We start from the raw sequence: 22,511 nt of genomic DNA, 5'->3' as shown, positions 1-22,511 counted from the left end.
GTGCATTCAACATTTATTAAAAGGATCAAAATGGACAGAATCATCTTTTCTTTCCCTTTCCTTCATTCCCAGCCTCTTACTCTTATTACTTTCCAGTGTTCTGTTGTGTCCTCCCTCCCAACCCCTCTGCAAATCTTGGAACTCAACTAGCCTGCAAGCAATGAGACAATCAATGATTGATATGTGACAAAACTTCTAGGCTGGATGGATACTCAATCTGAAGTACAGGTGACCAAAAAAATAGGGTAAATGGAAAAGACTTTAGATTTAGAAAATCTAGGCAATTTAGAGAAGAGGAATTCAAAGAATTACACTTATAAAATAAGAGAAAGTGGTTTATAGACACTGTATCTCAAAAGGAGAAAGGTCTCTAGAATTAAATACCAAGAGAACTGATTTTGTTACATTATTCTTACATGCCACAAACTTAGTATTGATCATTTAAAAATACTCTATAGTGTGAGGTTTAAGGAACAATGGTTCCTAATTAGTGTTTTAATAAGTGTGTTAGCACTGCCTTGTGCCATTCTGCAACGTCATTTATGGTAAATTAAGGAACACTTTCCCTTCCCATCTTCCATTAGTGTTTTAATGCTAGGAGGTAGGGAAAAAACTGATCCATATTCAAGAGGAAAGGAGGAAAAACAATAACAAATTGGCATCTCTTCTGTGAATTGCCCCACAGGCCAAGCATTTTTATGTTCTTAATCATTATTAAATGACTTAACATGACACCCAGAGCTTGACGAATGATTGCATCCTGACATGAGAACGAATTACAAATGAAATGAAAGATCAAGCTGTATTAGAGGATTGCCTCTGGGAAATGAAAATCTTTAATTCTCTTTTATTATTGACATTTATTTGGCCGCCATGAATAACAACACAGCAAAGAGATTCAGCTATGCTTGTGCACTGAATAGCTTATCCCAGGGCTCAAAACTGCATTAACATTTATCATATTTGCTTTTGTAGCTGACACTACTGAACAGATTCTCCATCCATCTTGTATTTATCATGCATTGCAGATACAGTACATCCTCTAATTTAAGTTCATTTTCATATAGGAGGAACAGCAAAGATTAGCCAATGTCTTTGCTCAAATAAATTCCTGCTGGTAAGCATTCCTAAGAATGGTTTAATAGATTTAATAAAGAACAAAATGAGTTGACAAGGAAACTCAGTCATAGGAAGGGGAGGCTAATTTAAAAGGTTTCAATTTTGGGAAAATTGTGCAAATTCACAATGAGGAAGACAATTGTACAATATGTATATCTGCAATAATATAAAGCCTTAAAATAAATGTCTCCATAAAGAGCAACCAAATAGCATTTCATGAATCTGAAGGCAGTACTACAGTTCCTATAAGATAAGAAGTCTGCATGTTTTTCAACTTTCCAAACAGTGTTCATTGCTAAGACAGGAACAGGGCATACAATACAGAAAGACAGGAATTCAGATAGTTATTATCAATGTAGGGATATCTTTTCATAACTTGTTTCTTTTCTCTCTTGTACAAATCAACAATGTGGCTTTCCTGTCACAACAGGAAAAGATTATTATATCATACCTAGTGCCTTTGCTTACATGATCTTCTTTGACTGGATTGTCATCCTTTCTTTAAATCCTTCCTACAATTCAAGGCTTACCAACGATATCAAAGTATCTTGGGAAAACCACTTAATATCTCTGAATCTTGTCTGAAAAATTATTTTTTAGTGTTCTTTGTTTTTTATACTTTTAATTATGGAAAATCTTAAACATATACACATAATGACCACCCGTCATATATCCATCACCCAGCTTCCATAATTATTAACTCATGATGAATGTCATTTCATCTATAACCCCACTTCCCTATTTACCACTCACTGAACTATTTTGAAACAAATATTTTTTGAAGTAAATCTCTGAATCACGCTTTTGACAATTCTAAAATAAGAAAATTGGAATGAATTAATTCTAGGTTCCCTTCTCCCCAAAATTTAACAATAATTTCTTCTTTGGCCCTTTTCAGGCTTATAATATTTAATTTAGCAAAAATTTACTTCATATTCACTATAACATCTTTTTTTAAGTTTTATTGATCTCCTTCTTTGAATCAATACAACCCATATTATCTGTAGCAATAATTTAGGAGTATAACTATACTTCCTTTTATTTATATTTTGATGTGTATTAATTTTATTTCCCAGTTAGATCTTTAAGGCTCATATCTTAAATTTCAGTGCTCAGCAGAGTACTGAACCAACACAAAGGTAATAATTGCTACTGTTTTAATAATTATTAATTAACTGATTGATTTTAATCTTAATGGTTCAGACAGAATTAAAAGGTTTGGGGTCAGCCCCGTGGCCGAGTGCTTAAGTTCGCGTGCTCTGCTTCGGCAGCACAGGGTTTCACGGGTTTGGATCCTGGGCCAGGACATGGTACTGCTCATCAGGCCACGCTGAGGCAGTGTTCCACATAGCACAACCAGAAGGGCCTACAAGTAGAATGTACAACTATGTACTGGGGGGCGTCAGGGAGAAAGAAAAAAAGAAGGAAAAAAAAAGATTGGCAACAGATGTTAGCTCAGGTGCCAATCTAAAAAAAAAGGTTCATATTTTGGCTTTAATAGTAGATAGCATCATCTTGACAATATTAATCATTTTAATCAATAAAATGTTTGTTTACTAGATGAAATTCTTATTCTATTTCTATGAGTGCTATAAAATAGATGGCTGAATAAAAACAGAAGTGAGGTTTTTTTTCTTGAAGTTTAAAACTGAAGAAGTAATTTATTTCTGGATTTTGTTTATTCACAATTAGATAAATTTATTTTATTAAAGTATAGGTATCTGGTAAGTAAAATGTTCTGGGTTTTTTTCCAGGAAGGACATTTCTAGACTGACAGTATCTCCAAAATGTTAAAGTAAATAAACCAAACCAAAGTGGATTTACTCAATTGAATTTTAATAAATTATCTTCTTGAAAATAAAATATTTTCTACTGAGATAGAAGGTAGGTTTATTAAAATTAAAAACTATAAAAGGAGGGCTGGCTTGGTGGCATAGTGGTTTAAATTTGTGTGCTCTGCTTCGGTGGACAGGGGTTCGCAGGTTCAAATCCCAGGCACAGAGCTTATGCACCACTTGTCAAACCACGCTGTGGTGGCATCCCACATAAAATAGAGGAAGACTGGCATTGATGTTAGCCCAGTGACAATCTTCCTCAAGCAAAAAGAGGAAGATTGGTAACAGGTGCTAGCTCAGGGCCAACCTTCCTCACAAAAAAAAACAAAACAAAACTATAAAAGTACATTTTCACAGAAATGGAACAAACAATCCTAAAATTTGTATGGAACCAATAACGCCCCCAAATAGCCAAAGCAATCTTGAGAAAGAAGAACCAAGCTGGAGGCATCACATTTCCTGATTTCAAACTATATTACAGAAATATAGTAATCAAAACAGCAGGATACTGGCATAAAAACACTACACACATATAGATAAATGGAATAAAATAGAGAGCCCAGCAATAAACCAAAGCATATATGGTCAATTAATTTATAACACAGGGAGCCAGCTCTGTGGCTCAGTGGTTAAGTTCGCGAGCTCCGCTGCGGCGGCCCAGGGATTGGATCCTGGGCGCGGACATGGCACCGCTTGTCAGGCCATGTTGAGGCGGCGTCCCACATCCCACAACTAGAAGGACCTGCGACTAAGATATACAACTGTGTACGGGGGGGTTTGGGGAGATAAAGCAGAAAAAAAAAAAAGGTTGGCAACAGTTGTTAGCCCAGGTGCCAATCCTTAAAAAAAAAAAAAATTTATAACACAGGACCCAAAAATATACAATGGGGAAAAGACAGTCTCTTCAATAAATGGCATTGGGAACACTGGACAGCGACATGCAAAGAATGAAACTGGACTGCTATCTTACAACACACACAAAAATCATCTTAAAGTGGACGAAAGATTTGAATGTAAGACCTGAAACCATAAAGCTCTTAGAAGAAAACATAGGGGTAAGTTCCTTGACATTGATCTTGGTGACGATTTTTTGAATCTGACACCAAAAGCAAAGGCCACAAAAGCAAAAGTAAATGTGTGGTACATCAAACTAGAAAAACTTCCGTACAGCAAAGGAAACCATCAGCAAAATGAAAAGGCAGCCTATGGGATGGGGAAAAAATTTTGCAAATCATATATCTGATAAGGGGTTAATATCCAAAAGACTTAACTCATATAACTCAACAGTAAAAATAACAATCCAATTAAAAAATGGGCTGAGGATCTGAATAGACATTTTTCCAAAGAAGACACACAAATGGCCAACAGGTACATGAAAAGATGCTAAACATCACTAATCATCAGGGAAATGCAAATCAAAACCACAATGAGATGTTACCTCATACCTGTTAGAACAGCTATTGTCAAAAAGACAAGTAATAAGTGTTGGTGAGGATATGGAGAAAAGGGAACTCTTGTGCACTAGTGGTGGGAATGTATATTGCTGCAGCCACTACGGAAAGCAGTATGGAGGTTCCTTGAAAGATTAAAAATAGAACTACCACATGATCCAGCAATTCCATGTCTGGGTATTTATCCAAAGGAAACAAAAACACTAACTCGAAAAGATACCTGCACCACCATGTTCACTGCAGCATTATTTACAATAGCAAAGGCATGGAAACAACCTAAGAGTCCACTGACGAATAAAAAGATAAAGAAAACATGGTGAATATATATACAATGGAATATTAATCAGCCATCAAAAAGAAGGAAATCCTGCCATTTGCAACAACATGGATGGACTCTGAGGGCATTAGGCTAAGTGAAATAAGTCAGATGGAGAAAGGCAAATACTGGATGATCTCACTTATATGTGGAATCTAAAAAAAACCTCAAACTCATTGATACAGGGAACAGCTTGGCTGTTGCCAGAGGCAGGGCTGAGGGGGTATGGGGAGGGAGCAAAATGTGTCAAGGTAGTAAAAAAGAGAAAAAAACGTTACATTGTTTTGAATAAATTATAATAGAAAGAATATAGAATTTTGTTATGAATGATTAATCTCCATAAAACTGGGTTTCTCACAGTTTCTACATGTACCTGTAGCCATTATGGTGTCATCTCTCCCTTGGGTGAAAATCACGATTCGCTGCCTCTTCGAGTTCACCTTTGGCAGAGCCTGTGTCTTTCTGGCTATCTCTTTAATGTCTTCAGTCTATTAATGAAAAGGAGGAAAAAATTCTCATAACCAGTACAATAAAGCCAAACTTTATTAGATTAAGGATTAAGCTTCTCATGTTCAAAATAAGAGAGACCTGAATATCTATTAAAAGTTATTTAAAAAATTTTACCACATACAAAAGTAAACAGAATAGTACAAACCTCCAAGGAAAACCCACCATTGGGCTGCAACAATTTTAAATTTATGATGAATCTTATTTCATCTATACCTTCATCCATCTGCCTTTCATATTATTCTGAAGCAAATCCCAGATACTATATCATGTCATTTGTAAATGTTTAGTATGTATCTCTGAAAGGTAAAGACTTAAACATAACCACATAACTGTAATCATATTTTGAAAAATTCACAATAATTCCTTAATATCAGCAAATACCCAGTTAGTTTGCAAGTTTCCAATTAAAGAGAGATTTGTAAAAAGAGGAATGTTGAATTATTTTAGAGGTCTGCAGAGCATAATTATGCTGTGGAAATAACATGGTTGCTATAATGCCCAATTTTTCAGAGAACTAAAATGAGAGGAAGATGCCAGCCATTTCCTACAGACTTAATTTTCTTTAAAAAAGACAAAGCTTAAAAAATTACAAATTAATCTAGAAACCCTGATGCTATTTTTCATATAGCATAGGCCGTGAAGTTTTACATCATAAATGTTGAAACTTAAGATCTAACTCATAAGCCATAGGCAGGACTTTTAGAATCATGTTTTCAACAATTTTAGATAATTTAAAAATCCATGTCTGAATTCAGTGGGCCTCTAAAATTGTCCATGGTTTCAGCTTTGTTGGTAGTTTACTGTATCACTGTGCAAAGTTTCAAACAGTTATGGAGAGAGAAATATATCTGAGTGGCATAAAAGATGTTAATTAGGACATACAGGGGGCCGGCCCAGTGGTGTAGTGGTTAAGTTTGTGTGCTACACTTTGGCAGCCCAGGGTTCACAGGTTCAGATCCTGAGCATGGACCTAGCACTGCTTGTCAAACTCTGCTGTGGTGGCATCTCACATAAAATACAGGAAGATTGGCACAGATGATAGCTTAGTGACAATCTTCCTCAAGCAAAAAGAGGAGGATTGGCAACAGATGTTAGTTCGGGGCCAATGTTTCTCACCAAAAAAAAAAAAAAGGATATACAGGACCGAAAAATTTAAGTAAGGGAGGCAGACAAATCATTCTGGTCACAAACAACATCAGAAACCATGACATTTTAAAAGGTATGACAATCTTCAGTGAAATATTTATATGTTGTTTGTTCACTAAATACTTAAATTCCAGATGCTATATGAAGTTAAGCTTCTACTACACTTAACATGATGATTCCAGAGGACTGTTCTTTCTGAAAAGACACTTCTGGTAGGACAATGCTGTTGACCTTTCAAACATGCTGACTATTTTACTTTTGACTGCTTATTGTAGAAGAGAACTAAGCCTGAACTCTGATAAGATGAGAAAAGAAATTCCCTAGGTTTTGCTGGCAAGACTATTAGAAATCACTAGTAATAGCTGAAAGGACCAAAAAAATGCCATATAATAACAATGTCTTCACTGTCTTAAATAAATGTATACATTTAATTAAAATGACTCACGTATTCTCCCAATCTCCCTACCACACATATATTTTACGACAGTAGGATTTTTGCTTATGATTGAGTACAGTTCATATTTAATAAAGATAAGAGGCAAACTCCAGAAACAGATTCACTTTATCATCTTGGGAGCAGAATCTTATGCATGTGCTGGATGTTTTTAAAATAGAGGTCTTTCTTCAAGGTGGTATAAAGAATATATTAAGAATGACATTCCACTGTTGTCTTCAACCAACCCTGTGAGAAGATATTTTTTTATGTGAGTTTTGGTAACCTAATCAAAGAAATCTTACTTATGTCTCAAATTAAATCTTATAAAAACGGTAACTGAAAAAGGGTGAAATAAACTTTCCAAATATAAAACATAAATTTTTACAGAAAAGTTAAGCTTTATTCTATTTGTATCATATCTATAGCTCATATAAAACCTCTTTGTCCCTGTGGGATCACCGTCAGTGAGCACCAAATCTAAATTTCTCACTATGCCTTGTGCAGCCACTGCTTTGCTCTCAATAGCTGATCTCCATCTAGTATAAAAACTCGTGTGAAAACCTCAATTTTGTCTTCCCAATGCTACAGATTTCTAGCTCTGTATTCCTCCCACCCACATGGTAGATTCTTCTCCCGTATACTTGGGTTAACATATCTTAACAGAATGGTGAAATTACAGGGAACTTTAGAGTATGATATACCTGGATTTACTATTTGTGTGATGTTGAGCAGGTAAATAAACCTCTCTGAGGATCCATTTCCTCATCTACAAAACTAAGAAAATGATATTTATGTTAAAAGATGTAAGGAGTATCAAGGTATCTCCCTCTAAGATACTTATTTGCTATAAAAGGAAAAATAGTAATGTTACAGTGGAGAAAGTTGACAGACATCACTTTACCCCAGTGATCACATTTAGTGATGCTAAAATTAGTGGACAAAACAGGATATTTGCATAGTCCTAAAATATCACCCCCAAGATATTTATTAACTATAGTGGGAAAATAGTAACTTTACAGAGGATAAACTGGCAAACACCACCTTAACCCAGTGACCGAGGGCAACATTATCAAGAATAAGATATTGGGAAATCATATACATCCCTGATATGATGCAATGAGAAGGGCACATCCTTTCTCTGGTATTTCCATCAAAAATGCATGACCTCAACTTAATTATGAGAAAATATTAGACAAACTCAAATTGAGGGACATTCTACAAAATGACTAACAAGTACTCCTCAAAGTATCAACCACCAACAACAAGGAAAGAATGAGAAACTGTAACAGATAGGAAGAAACTAAGGAGATATAACAAATAAATGCAAAGTGTGATCCTGGATTAGATTCTGGAACAGAAAAAGGAAATTAGAGGAAAAACTGGGGAAATCAGAATAAAATATGTAGTTCAGTTATTGGTATCGTACTAATGGCAATTTCCTGGTTTTAATGATTATATCTTGGTTAATTAAGATGTTAACATTAGGGAAAACTGACTGAAGGGTATCTGGGAACTCTCTGCACTAGTTTTGCAAATTTTCTAAGCCTAAAATTATTTCAAAATAACAAGTTATAAATAGTTGTGAGGATGAAAAAGGATAACGTAAGTGCAAGAATTTAATGTAACATTTAGAACATGCTAAGTATTTAATAAATATTAATTTCTTTCCTCTAATGAGTGTAATACTCTCCAAATCTGTCATATGCTGAGGGTGCCCCAAAATCTCTAGAAAGGGCCTCAAGAGTTTTGAGTGTAGAGAATTCAATTATGGCATCTAATAATGAAGGTGAAAGAGGAAAAGAGGGAGAAGTAGAAGAAAGCTCATACAATTTAGCTGTGAGCCTGCATATAGCTCTGAAGTATATGTATATACTCATGTATATAGCTCATTAAATCTTAACTTTTCTAGGCAGTAGGTGTTATTACTACATTCCCTTTTTATAGATGAAGAAACTGAGTCACAGAAAAGTTAAGTGACTTCCTAAGGTCATTAATACACTAAGTGGAGCCAAGACTGGCACCCACAAAGTCTAACTCCAAGGATTACACTCTTAACCACTGCTCCATGCTATCCACAAATTGCACTGATTCTACAAATTCTGGCAATGTGCTTTCTGTCGTTGTTATCACACAACTAAAGCATGTTCATCTCAAATCATTTTTCTGCCACATTCACAAGTCATTGACAATCTTGTATTCAAGCTTGCTATTTTTTCTTAATTATTCTGGCTTGTATTTTACCCTAGTGAATTTCAATATTTGAATTTCAAGATATTTCTCATTTTCCAAGGTCATTTGGAAATCTAATCTTCTCCTCCAACATGTTAGAATGTGAGAAAGAAGTGTAGTTTATATAGTAAAGAATACCAGACTTAGAGAGCTGAGCTCTGGTTCTGGCTCCATTATATATTAGCTATGTGACCTTGAACAAATCATGTAGCTTTTTTAAAAATCTCTTGAACTAATATGGTAATACATGCCCTACCTGCCCTCGAAGGTTTGTGTGAATATTAAATGTATTAATGATATGTTAGAAAAGGTTTTATAAACTGTGAAGCATTTTATAAAGGTAAAAGTATGCTTTTATTGTCATTGGTGATAAAATACCTTAAATTTAGCATTGTCTTCCAAATTAAAGAATATAGTCTCTTCATTCCGTTTTTAACAACCTGGTGATATAAATGTTAAACAATACTGTCACAATCTACCTACACCTGTAGAATGCCAATTGTGGTGTTCCCACACATTGCCTCACTTAACCATAGCATATTTTGTTTTCCAACTAGAAACTTCTGTAATAATTAAGGTGTTCATATGATGTGTCAGACTCCAGTCTTAACTCATACTACACTCCTCTTCACTCACTCCACTTCACTCATTCAATGTGACTCCAGTCACTGGCCTTCCGTCAGTTCCTGAAGTACACAGTAATTATGCTCTTTCTTGTTTTTTTTTTTTTTTTTTTGCTCCTTATTTGAGGGCCTTTATACTCTTGCTCCTTCTGTTTGAAATTTGTTTCCCTGTTTGTTTTGCTTTTTTTCTGCCATGGCTAGATATTCATATTTTTCAAGTTGTACTTCCTCAGAGAGTCATTCCCTGACTATTGTATCTAAAATAGCACCTCCTCCTGTGTTCTCTTTCACAGTACACTCTCTGGTCATTTCCCTCTTGTCTTCAGGGTCTATCAAAGTGTTAGGCACATAGTCAGTGTTCAGTAAAGATTTGTTGAATAAATGATAAAATGAAGAGAATTAGAAGAATATTGTATTTTTTTCCCTTAATCTAACTGTTCTGAAACTGTCTTCTTTTGGTACTCAGTCACCTAGCAAAGCAGCATTGCACTCTCTTAGCCAGCAAGACCTGACTTAATGTTTATTTCCAGAAACTCTGGGTAATCATACTGTATTCTTTATATTTGTGAGGAACACAGGAACTTTAGAACAATCTTGGAGAATTCTTTGGGAATCAATACCTCCTGAACACTCTCTGTGGACTTTCTATCCAGTGCTGATCAATGGAACTTTCTGTGATGATGTGTATGTTTTATATCTGCACTGTCCAAAACGGTAGGTACATTGGCTATAGTGCACTTGAAATGTGCCTAGTGACGCTGAGGAAATGAATTTTAAATTTTACTTAAATAGCCACATGTGGCTAGTGGGTGCTGTATTGGATAGCACAATTCAATGCTTTACTCTCTCAGTGGTTTAAGATGATAGAGTTGTCATTGGTCAGAGAAAGAATACAAGTCTGGGATCCTCTAGGTAGAGCCATGGGCTGTGGGGAAAGTTGGAACAGGGAAAAGGATTACTTTATTTCCTCTATAGTCATAAGTTTTATATCTTAGAGATCTAAAGTAAGAAAATTAAAATTTGTTGCTTAGAGTAAAACTAAATAAATTACCCAATAAGGAAGGTATGAATCCTCTTTATCATTAGGCACATACTCTATTGCACAGAGAATGAAAATACAAATAATATTCATTTTTAGGTTTTGGAGGTATTTTCTTCACTTTATTTAAATCAACTTTCAATACAGCTTTTAAAAGCCTTCTTAATGAAACACGCTTTTAAGAATCTTATTTTTATTCAGGTTCTAAAAATACAAAACTTTTATCGGCTCAGCTCAAGATAAGACAGATTTAAAAACACATTGCAGTCTGAACTGATTTTCCAGAATAATAAAAGGCCTCATGAAACTTTTTACCCCAAGAATTGTCATTTTAAATTCTTAGCAGGTCTGTCATTTAAATCAGGCACTATGCAATTTTCCATCACCTATATATATAAAAAAATCCTCTCTATTCTGCTTTGTGCTCTGCCCAGCTCCAGTTTTTATCTCATTCTCCAGTGCCCTCCTAAGCTGCCTCTTCTTACTCAAAATTGCCCAATTCATTTTAAAGATTAAAGATTTTTTTTAAAAGAAAGATTATCTAAAATTTTGCAGAGAAGCTAACCAGAATATCATAAACAATGCCACTGAGGATATTTCCTGATGAATAAACACTGGTTATTTTTAGAGGCATTTGGATTGTCTGTTAGCAGACAGATCACTAGTGGCAATACTCAGTGGTTTTGGGAACTGATGGGGATTTATAATAGAAAGTGAGTGTAGGAAGGCAGAGATGGTGGGAAGAAAAAAATGCTCACCTTTCTTTTTATCTTTTCTTTTCTCTCCTCTCATTCATGCCCAAAATTTAGAGGTAAAATTAAAGTTGGGAGGGATAAAATGCAGATTTTGTCTAGTCTGTCACGCTAGGCTTGAGAGCACTGACACATTTTCATACACATTAAACTGTTAAGATAAACTGATTTATTCTTGTTTGACTCTTTAAAAATACGAAGTTTCATACCTATGTCTAATTGACTAAGGAAACTTTAATGGCATTTGAAAATCACTGAATTTCTCTAGATAGCATTCCACACATGGATCATATTTTATTAACAATACTTACTTGAGGTTATTCTACTCAAGGCTCTTATATATTCTGCAGTGCTTGTAATATTTTAGGGAACAGATGAAGGGACACATCAAGACACTGTGTGCGTTATTCATCTAACATATCACCGTCAACATCACCAAAAGAGCAGTTTTGCTATGTCAGGAGGTAATAAGGTATATTCCTACTATAATCGTCATCACTTTGCTTATATGCTGTAATCAATTATGGCAAATTTATGGTTAAAAGAAATAATTCTAGAATCATTAAGTAAGAACTAATGGAAGGGTTAATATGGTGCTGGTTGGTAGAAAATAGAAAAAGCAGTTTGTTGCTAAGACTGAATTTAAACCAGGCATATTCAAAGCAAGTAGTTCAAGGGGGCAATAGAAGTATGAAGTAGTCAGGTTTAATAAACTATTTAAAAAAATTATTATCTAGGCACTACAGAATCATAATCATTTATCATGCAACCTGTTATATTTCTAAGCATCTACCAAACTGGTTATTTTCTAGAACCAAAATACATTTTTTATGTTAGCACAGAAAACAGGGCACAAATTTAAGTTTTACAAGCTTTTATCTGTGGAGAATTTTGATGTAACAACAGAGAATATCAATTGTTAATATTAAAATTTAACATCAATGAAAGTTTAAAACATGACAGAAAACATCTACTTATATTCTCATGATCAAAACACTTGACTTTTAAATTGAATATTCCTCTGGTTACATCTAGTCCTGTATATCAATAGCCAGTTTGGGAAATTACAAAGTGAAACTTAAATTTGATTAAAAAAATATTTGGAAATCTTTACTCCTTCTTCCACATTGATTCAACCTTATATTCACAAGAATATGGTAAAACACAAAAAGCAAGCACCCAAGAAATTATCACAGTACCTAACAGTTGAGTATTATAAGGCAAAGTTTCCTATCCTGATATAGTTTTTCCATAGGATCTTGACAGTAAAGTAGAATACTTAAACCACATGCTCACTGTCTTCCTCCAAGAAAAGGAAGCTCTGTGTCTGGCTGTCAAGTCTTACGACATGGGTAACATGCACATGTATTACAGTACTTTGTTGCTTGATAATGAATCTGCCTTTCATATATTTAAATAATAGTTCCATCACAAATTCATTCAGCACCTTTCTCTAAAGAGTTCAAAGTGAGCTTACTAATAGATCCAATCAGTGCTTACAGCTTCTCTATCTGGCATACAATACTGAATATGCAAATAAGGAGAGAGTGTCCATATTCCAGCTCTAGTCATCTTAAATTTTTTAAATTACTACCATGCGACATTCCAACTTGCCATACAGAACACAGCATTCTGCATAATTCTGGCTCCATAAATATGATAGTCATAAAATTTGTAAACTGAGTTAATTCTTTGTCATTTATCCTGGGGTCAGATTAAAGTCAGCATTTTCTAACAATTGACTAGAAGATGGATATTATATAGATAAAAACATGGTCTTGTCTGTTATGCTAATTTTGCCAACAACAACCACATGGAGTTTTGAATCTTGACAGGATAATACTTTTACCAGGAAAACGGAATCCGGACGTGGAAATTAAAGCCATTTATCGATATTTAGTTTCAAAAAATTTATATGTTTTATGCTATCCAAAAAAAAAAGGAGAAGGAAAAAAAAAGATTCAAACAGGAAGTTTATATGAGCAGAATTTAAATTAATCAGTTCCTAACAACTGTTAAGTACAACCTTTTGGAAATTAATTTGCATAATGATAATCTACATGTAGTGGGGTTGAAATTATTTAAACGACATTATAGTTCACTATTTAGTCTTGCTCCACCACTGCTTTTGCAGCGAATCTTTATGAAATGTAATGTAGCTAATGAGGTAGCTTTTTAACTGAACAAACTGACAGGCCCCATATCTGCAGAGGCAGCTTGAAACCGTGCCCAACCTCTTGGCTTCCCAAGAGGCTTTTCAAAATTCAATAAATAACATCTGTAGGCGATGTTGGGTGCAGACCTAGCAGAGTGCGTCATAACACTGTGCTGGCAGAACAAAGAAACCATGACGACTGCCAAGTTTCCATGGCAACCGCTGCGAGGCTCTGAGAGTATAATAGCACATCAATCACTGTCCAAAAGAACTTCATTATCAGCTAGAAAAAACCTTTAGGATCTGTTTAGTGTGCAATTGCGGGTTAACTCACCTCAAAGCCTTGCTCTCTAGCAAAAGTGGCAGCTTCCTGAAATTAAAAAAAAAAAAAGAACAGTTAATTATGAAGTGCTAGGTAATGAAGAAATAATCCATTTTGAAACTCTGATTCAAACAGCCTTCTTTTTACACAATTATCTCAATATACCCACATAGTTCAATTTTTATTCTTACACCAAAAAAGCTTTCTTTTTTCCTTGGCATAAAAAAAAGGCAGCATAATGTCAACACACTTCACAAGTTAGAATAAAGAAGATGTAGCGCATGTTTTTACTGTAGCTGTCAGTGAGTTCAGGTGTTTTGACCCCAGCAAAGACAGATAATCATTTGAAACCTGAAGAACACGCCGGTGCTTATGTTTTTAATTAAAACAATATCTTTCAGAAAGCTCTTCTGTCTGTTAATAAATGTAAAGATTCAGAAAAATCACCATTTTGCAATCCCTGATGAAATTTATTCGAGCAAGGATCATCAATCGATGTCAAATTCATTATGTGAAAGGATCATGGGGAACTGGGTATTTCATGGAATCAAAATATTACAGATTATATGCTGGTCACAGGGAGTGAAGTATAACTTAATAATGGAAGGCTCAAGCTGTCATCATCTTAACCCAGTGATCAATCCTACCACTTATTATCATTAATAGTGGGATCACCAAATATCGTGCCTTCTGTTATAATGTAGTACAAAGTACACAGCATTACCTCTAAAGTTTTCTGACCAAAAATTTTTAACATGAATTAATCAAAACTTTAATTCAAAACTTACAGTCTACAGGAAATACAGAGGATAGCAGAACAAGTTAAATGATACACTGAGAAAGCAAATGGACAAATCTGTAAGAATATTCTTCAGGACAGGGGCCGGCCCCGTGGCCGAGTGGTCAAGTCCTCACATTCCATTTTGGCGACCCAGGGTTTCGCTGGTTCGAATCCTGTGATCGGACATGACAGGGCTCATCAAGCCATGCTGAGGTGGCATCCCACATGCCACAACTAGAAGGACCCACAACTGAAAATACACAACTATGTACTGGGGGCTTTGGGGAGAAAAAGGAAAAATAAAATCTTAAAAAAAAAATGTATATTCTACAGGACAAGTAGCTTAGTGTCTTCAATCAATCAATGTCATGATAAAGTGAGGAGGGGAAAAATGACCAAGAGCAATGTAGAGACCTTACCTGATGCAGTTTTGAACAAACCAGCTATAAAAGACATTTTTGGGACAATTGGAGAAATCTGAATATGAAACAGGAATTAGATAATATGAGGAATTATCAATTTGATATGGAAAACGTCCTTAATTTTTAGAGGTTTATCCTGAAGTACTTAGGAATAAAACAGCATGATATATGTAGCCTACTTTAGAATACCTTAAAAAAAAAAAGTGAAGCAAAAATGGCAAAATGTTAACTATTAAATCTAGATGTATTCAGTATTTCTACATTTTGTCTGTTTGAAAATTATTATAACAAATAGTCCAAAAAAACCTCCCTATTTCCCTTTGACATAAGATGACGAGGTAACAAAAGTTAAACATTAAAGAAATATAGTTAAACATTTTAATACACATTTTTCTAGATATTAAATATCTTAAGGGCACAATCTGATGAACATTGTTATATAATCTAATGCCCTTATAACAGGTTATCAAATGACAAAAACACACCTATGTAACCAAATCCTTTCTCTTTCTTTACTCTTTGCTTTGCGCATATATTTTAATTTTAGGACTGATAGAGAAAACGGAGGAAATAGTACTTTTCAACTCCACTTCCCTCTTGAAAATGGAAAAAAGTGCAGAGAACTGTCAAGAGCCTCTAAATCTTAACTCACATTCCTCCAAAATTATCTTTGCCAAGAGATATTAATAGAAAGATGGGATTTGAGCCTGAGTAGTGAGCAGATCCAACTCGACTAAAACGACTGCTGCACCAAACCATGTAAGGCAGAAAGTACGGTCAATGTCTTCAGCATAAATTTGGGTACTGTCTACATGTTAAGGAAAACACTGGGAAATACAGCATGTATGCACTTATGGTCCAAAATACTAATAATGTGTAGATTTAAACAACCATTTCGAGGGTTTAAAAAGGTTGAAATGGATAATTACAGCTGAACACTGAAGTTAATAAAAAGTGATAAGCTGAAAGTTCAACTCCTTAGGCTGTTCACTAGAGAAGCATAACCTTGATTGAGTTAGCCTTAGTGATGTAGATTAAAAAAACTGAATTATGATCTTGACAATTGGTGCAAGAAAGGTTAGCCTCTTTGACAATTTACTTACAGTAGAATTTTGTACACCATATAGTCAATAATATTTGCTGACGTGGATGTCAAGGAAAAAGATAAGGATCAAAAGACATCAATGCAGTATTTTTCCAAGCTGTCCAACCCAACAATTAACCAAGCGAACTCTTATACGAAAAAGACAACTGAAAAGCTCGGCTAGAACAACTTATTCACATGGAACTTCATCAGAGACATGAAGGAACCCTCGAGGACTATAAGATAAAGTTAATATGAAGAATCTGTATGACTAAAATTGTACTAAGACATAAAAGCTCAAAATTCACATGGAGTAGTTAAATTGCTTTTTTAATGTTCAGTTTTGCTCACACAAATGTAAGAAGCAATTAACTGTGATCTGTTATGCTATAGTAGAACTGACTAATTACAAGAAGGCACATATATAAATGTCAGATCAGTATTCGTTAAGGAAACCAGGCCCTAGGACACTTCCACATCTGTAAACTATTCCAAGTGGTAACATATTTCTGACTGAGGAAGGATATGCTGAAGAGAAGTCAACTCGATTTCCAATCTCAGCACCCCCTCACACAGGTTTGCAGAGCTGTGCCCTATCACTGAAAAGCTAAGCACTTGTTCTAGGGCTTAAAAAGATCTTATCTCCTGACTTACTCCCACCTTCCTTTGATCTGGGGCTGGTGCCCCCTACTCCATTAAAGAAGGCAGCTGGCTCACTTCACTGAAGACTTTCCCAAAGCTAACCTTTGATCTGAAGGTGTTTGTAGATACAAGGATGGAACAACATTTATTTTTTCCTCTCAGCAAAACAAATAAAACAACATAGGGGAATAGTTTGACTCAGTAAGAATTTTAAGCAGGATACTAGTTCTCAGATTCACTGCATTAGGGACAGAAAGAAAAGGCATTAGGTCAGAAAATAGAGAAGAAAAAAGGGGCATACATGGTGGGCAGAAGAGCAAGGCAGGTTCCAAATATCAGGGGTAATTCCAAGTGAACTGATCACACTAAATTGAAAAGGACTTTTTAGTGTGCCTTTGCAGTAAAAGTGAGAAAAGAAAACAAGCAAGTCCCCATCTGTGCTGCCCCAGGGCGCCACGCACTGAGTTTCACAAGTCTAATGAAGCAGTCAGGTTAAAATCCAACTGCAGAGTGGATGTGACATGTGGAGAAGGGCTAGGGTTAGAATAGAGAAGCAGGGTGGTTCCTAATCCATGTGATAATCATTATATTTACAGGCTTTCCATTTTAGATCTGACATCAAAAATCACAAAGGAGGATGGATTAAGGAAATAAACAACTGATACAGAGGCTTTCCTGCTCCCCCGAGAGTATAGCACTTTCATTCATGCATGACAAGCAACAAAAGCAAAACCAAACAGGCCAGGAAAGAGTATTTCTGAGAAGGCTGGATTTCACATTAACACTTCTTTCCATTTTGATAACTTTCACTGTTCTTCAGTTTCTCAGGTCACATTTTCAGAATCCAGTTCCCATTGTTGTCTATGAAGTATCATTTTTGGTTTACAATGAGTGATACTCACATAATACGTCTTTTACAACAACAAAGTCATTTTTTCCTTCCTGGAATTGAGTGTTGTGAATAAAATGACATATAATTAAAGTCTTAGACTCTCATCTACACCACGCTATTTAGGATTTGCAGCAGGCTTGCTGCTTCACTGACCAGACTAAAAGGGTGCTAGTGAAACAACAATCAAGTATGGTTTATTGAGGCGAGGTTTAAAAAAAAAAATCTGAAATTTATGGTTAATGAAAACCATGGAATACTTACATTAAGAGCTATTTAAAGGGATTAGCAAGCCACTATTAAAAAAGCACAGTCTTCGGATTATACAGGAACAGAAGGAGAAACTCAAGTGTGTGTTTGTGTGTATGAAAGACAACTATTTGCTTTATAGTCAATTGAGGAGGAAACAATTTCTCTGCATTCTGTCTGATAATACCCCAGTTTTAATTTATAAAATAGAATTATCTGTACTCAATAGTAAATCAAAACCATAACTTGTCCATATTCTTATTTCAATTCCAACTATTTGTTACTAGATATATAGAAATACAAATGATTTCTGTATATTGACCTTATATCCTGAGACTTTGCTAAATTCACTTATTTGTTGTAGGAGCTATTATTTTGCTTTTGTAAAGATAGTTTTCTATGTTCCTACTAACCATGCCAGAAAGTTATTTTGCGAAGTTAGCAAATGCCTTTAAAAAAATTTTCATCTCTCTTTTCTCCAGGGTGATCTGAAGGGTATGACTACTAACTACGACCACTTTACCATAAGCTCATAACCCTTGCCCTGCTGCTTCCTGCTCTGCACTTCAAACCACTGGACCCAGTTAGAACTATTATCTGCTTGCTTATGTTACCACTCTACTTTTTAATCTTAGACATGAGGGGTCCTGGGTGTAGGCTGAAACTTCATGGACTGAAACAAAAATGGGAGAAGGTCCAATTTAGGACCACAGAAAGGTACTTCTGACTATCCACAGAAAGCAGTCCATCCATCCAAAACAAACTACTTTGTTGCTCCAAAGCAAGGAGAAAGCAGAAAATTCAGTGGGAGTCCCCCTGGTCCTCATTCAAGTCATAGGAGTCCAGAGCTTTGGGAAAAGCCAAGGGAGAATGGAGCCACCAAACCAGTTCTGCTGTTTTACTTTGTTCATCTCTCCATTCAACAAGTATTTACCTTCTAAGTATCGTTTTAGGCTAATAGATACTATTATCCTAAAGGTATATCACTGCTACAGTTGTTGCAGAGCTTATAATGGTATTAGACTTTGACTCAGTAATATTGGAAACAATACTATAAAAATGCTAAATGGTGTGGTGTACATCAGTCTAACACACAATGTTATCTGTCTCTCTCTCTATAAATCTATGTATAAAAGTCTCTCTATATAAAATTCATACATTTATATATATACACTTAGATGTATAAAGCTCTCTTTGAATCGCTTTAAATGCAATATAGTACTAGTCAGGAGGCAGTTACAGCCAAATGGAAAGTACAGGGCTTAGACTCAGAAGACCTACACTAAGTTTGCAGTTTTACAGCTCACTTGCTATGTAATCTTGAGCAAGTCACCCAGTCTATCAGTGTATATCCATAAAGTTGAGGCCAACAATATCTATTTCACTGGACTGTTACTAGGAATAAATGAAATATCTAATGTGAAACTGTAAAATCATTTTGCCTATTGAATTTAAGTTCTTGGTAAGATCTCAGGATAGTTTAAACAAATGAGTTCCAGAGCATCCAGAATGCACTCAATGATTTGTTCTATCTGTGGATCATATGTATAGCAGGCAGCCTCCAAATTGGCTCCCAATGATCCCTGACTGCTGGTATTCAAACCCTTGTATAATTCCTTCCCCTTGAGCGTGGGCTGGATCTAGTGACTTGCTTCTACCAAACATAAGGCAAAAGTGATGGGATGTCTTGTTCATCCATCCTTTTGCTCACATGCTCTCTCTGAGCTCTTGCTCTAGGAGAAATAAGCTGCCACGCAGTGAGTACTCTTATGGAGAGCCCCATGGCTAACAATCAGTGAGGATTTGAGGCTTGCCAACAGCCATGTAAGTGATTTTGGAAGTGGATCCTCCCCTAGCAGTGATATGACTACGGCCCTGGTTGACCTCATCATTATAGCCTTATGAGAGACTGAGTCAGTCATCAAGCTAAGCTGTGTCTAGATTCCCTACCCACATTTTACACGCAAGGAACCTAAGCTTTAGAGAGGCTAGGTAACATAGCCAAATTCAGATATTTTCTCATTCAGATTGTTAGCCCTTAAAAAAATTCTCACAAAAATCAAATCAAAGCAAGCATTGTCAACAGATTATTCACAGGGTGAGCAAATTATGGAAGGATAACTTAGATACATACTATGTAAATGCGTTTGTATAAGTGATTATGGTTATCTATTTCTTCAATATAGATAAACTGGGATATATTATCTTTTGCACAAAATTCATTTTTTGGCATCAAGTTTAGTTTCACTTTACAATGTCTTTTGTTATTCTGAAGCAATGGTTACCTTACCAAGATTAGAGTAAGATATTTAAGTAGTGCTAGAATCCTTGAGTGAAAAAAATATTATTGAGGCAAAGCCTAATACCATTTTAAGGTCTGCAACAGACGTAGCACTGATATACCTCTAAGTCATGGTGATATTTAATAATAAAGAACTACCTGCTGTTTATTTCTTTTCATACAATATATTATAAAGACATGTTGCTGAAGCCTCTAAATATTTCCTCATGTTGTCTTTCAGACTATGAATTACCTTTTCTTTATGCTATCTACAAAATCATTTATGTGCCTTTTTATGAGAATACATTAATGTTATACTATTTTTAATTATACTATATTCTATATATTATTATATATATCAATTACATATAATTATAAATATATAATTATTATATATTATTATAATTATATATCAGTTACATATAATTATATATATAATTACAAATATATATAATAAACATATACTATTTGTACTATAAATATATATACTTAATTACACTATTTCTGATGAGGAAAAGTTTCACTTTGTAAACAAAGTAAATGGAGGCTAGATAAAATTGTTAAGTAAAGTATGAGCCTGGGAACCCCCTTTTAAAATAAATTCCATTAACAAAAATATCTGTATTGATTTTTCCAAGGAGTATAACATACAACTTTTTGGAGATTTTCAACCTGTGCTCTGACATTTATTACCATATGCTTCCTGTCTGAAGAATGCTGAATAGAAATATTATTTGACATTTATTGAGTGCCAAAAACTCTGTGGGGCAATGTATAAGCTATAAAGACACTTATGGCACCTATCCAATAGGTTTATAATAAAAATTAGAGTATATAAATTATACCTCAATAAACGTGACTGAAAAAAACATTAGGCAGCTAAAACACAAGCCAAAAAAATTAGGCTTAGTTTAGAACATACTTAACTCTTTCACAAAGTGATTTATTAGGTGACGTGTCTATTCTAGCAAGGAGAGTTTCTCATTCTCACCTTTAAGCATATTTAATGGTGGTAACTAAAGGAAAACAAAGTTAGGAAAAGTGCTTCGTGAAAATGTGATTGATTAGCTTATTTAGGCTAACTTCGAGAACAATCTATGTTTTTCAGTTACTGAAGAAAGAGAAGAGAGATGATAGCATAAGAAAATTCTCAGGGTAGTAGGCCTGTTATTGGGTATTTTATTTCCATTTTTAATGAGATAACATGTGCTTGGCACAAAGGAGGCACTCATCAAATGTCAATTATTTTCCTTATTTCATTTGATCCTCTTAAAAATCCCCTAAGTATTTTTCTCATTTCACAGATGAAAATCTGAAGGTTCAGGGAGATTAAAATATGTCTAAGACCATAGAGCAGGTGATTGTTATAGCTAGCGTTTGGATCTCAGGCTTTCTGAATGGTCTGTGCTGGTCTGCTACTGATGAACTCTTACAGCTTTGACATGTCTGAGAAAGTCTTTATTTCATTTGCATTCTCAAAAGGTATTTTTGCTGGGTATAGAATTATAGGTTGACAATTGTTTCTTTCAGTGATCCAAGATCTAGCTCGTATTGTTTCAGATGATAAGACTGGTGTCATTCTTATCTTTGTTCCTGTATATATAACGTATTTTTTTAAAAAACAAAATCCTGGCTGCTTTTAAGATTTTCTAATCACTGATTTTATGCAATTTGATTATGATGTTCCTTGGTGTAGTTTTTCTCCTTGTTCCTTCCGCTTGTGGTTTGTTGAGCTTCTTGGATTTGTGGGTTTACAGTTTTCATCAAATTTGGAACATTTTCAGGCTTTATTACTTTAAATATTTTTCTGTTCTCCCTCTCCCTCCCCAGGACTTCAGATATGTACATTAGGTCACTTGAAGGTTTTCCACAGCTCACTGATCCACTGCTTACTGTTTTTCCAAGTCTTTTTTTTTTTCCCCTCAGTGTTTAATTTTGAATGGTTTCTACTACTATCTTTAAGATCACTAATTACTACTTTTTCCTTTTGCAGTGTCTAATCTCATCCGGTGCATTTTTTATCTCTAGAAGTTGGATCTTTCTAAAATTTTCCATATCTCTCCTTAACAGGCTTATGCTTTCCTTTACCTTCTTGAAATATAAAAGATATTTAGAAATGCTAATCCTTTTCAACTAATTCTAACATCTGTGCCTTTTCTGAATTCATTCTATTGATGGATGTTTTTATTCAATTACTGGTTGTATTTTCCTGCTTTTTGAAGGCCAGATA

The 22,511-nt window shown here is 34.8% G+C and overlaps 1 protein-coding gene across 6 annotated transcripts in view; it reads right to left on the bottom strand.

Annotated features, from left to right (window-relative positions):
• The window catches only part of ADK (adenosine kinase), a 523,395-nt gene that overhangs the window by 77,676 nt on the left and 423,208 nt on the right, over positions 1-22,511 (bottom strand). For all 6 annotated transcript variants that reach the window (XM_070566356.1, XM_070566381.1, XM_070566372.1 and 3 more), the window contains 2 exons: positions 13,946-13,981; positions 5,095-5,209 (listed from right to left, as the gene is read on the bottom strand). In XM_070566356.1, coding sequence (XP_070422457.1) covers positions 5,095-5,209; positions 13,946-13,981 — 151 coding nt within the window. The remainder of the gene's footprint in view (positions 1-5,094; positions 5,210-13,945; positions 13,982-22,511) is intronic.

Source organism: Equus przewalskii, chromosome 1 (genome assembly GCF_037783145.1).
Source record: "Equus przewalskii isolate Varuska chromosome 1, EquPr2, whole genome shotgun sequence".
Classification (NCBI taxonomy): Eukaryota; Metazoa; Chordata; class Mammalia; order Perissodactyla; family Equidae; genus Equus; species Equus przewalskii.
Note: the sequence above shows the minus strand (reverse complement) of the source record. Positions and strands in the feature narration are given on the sequence as shown.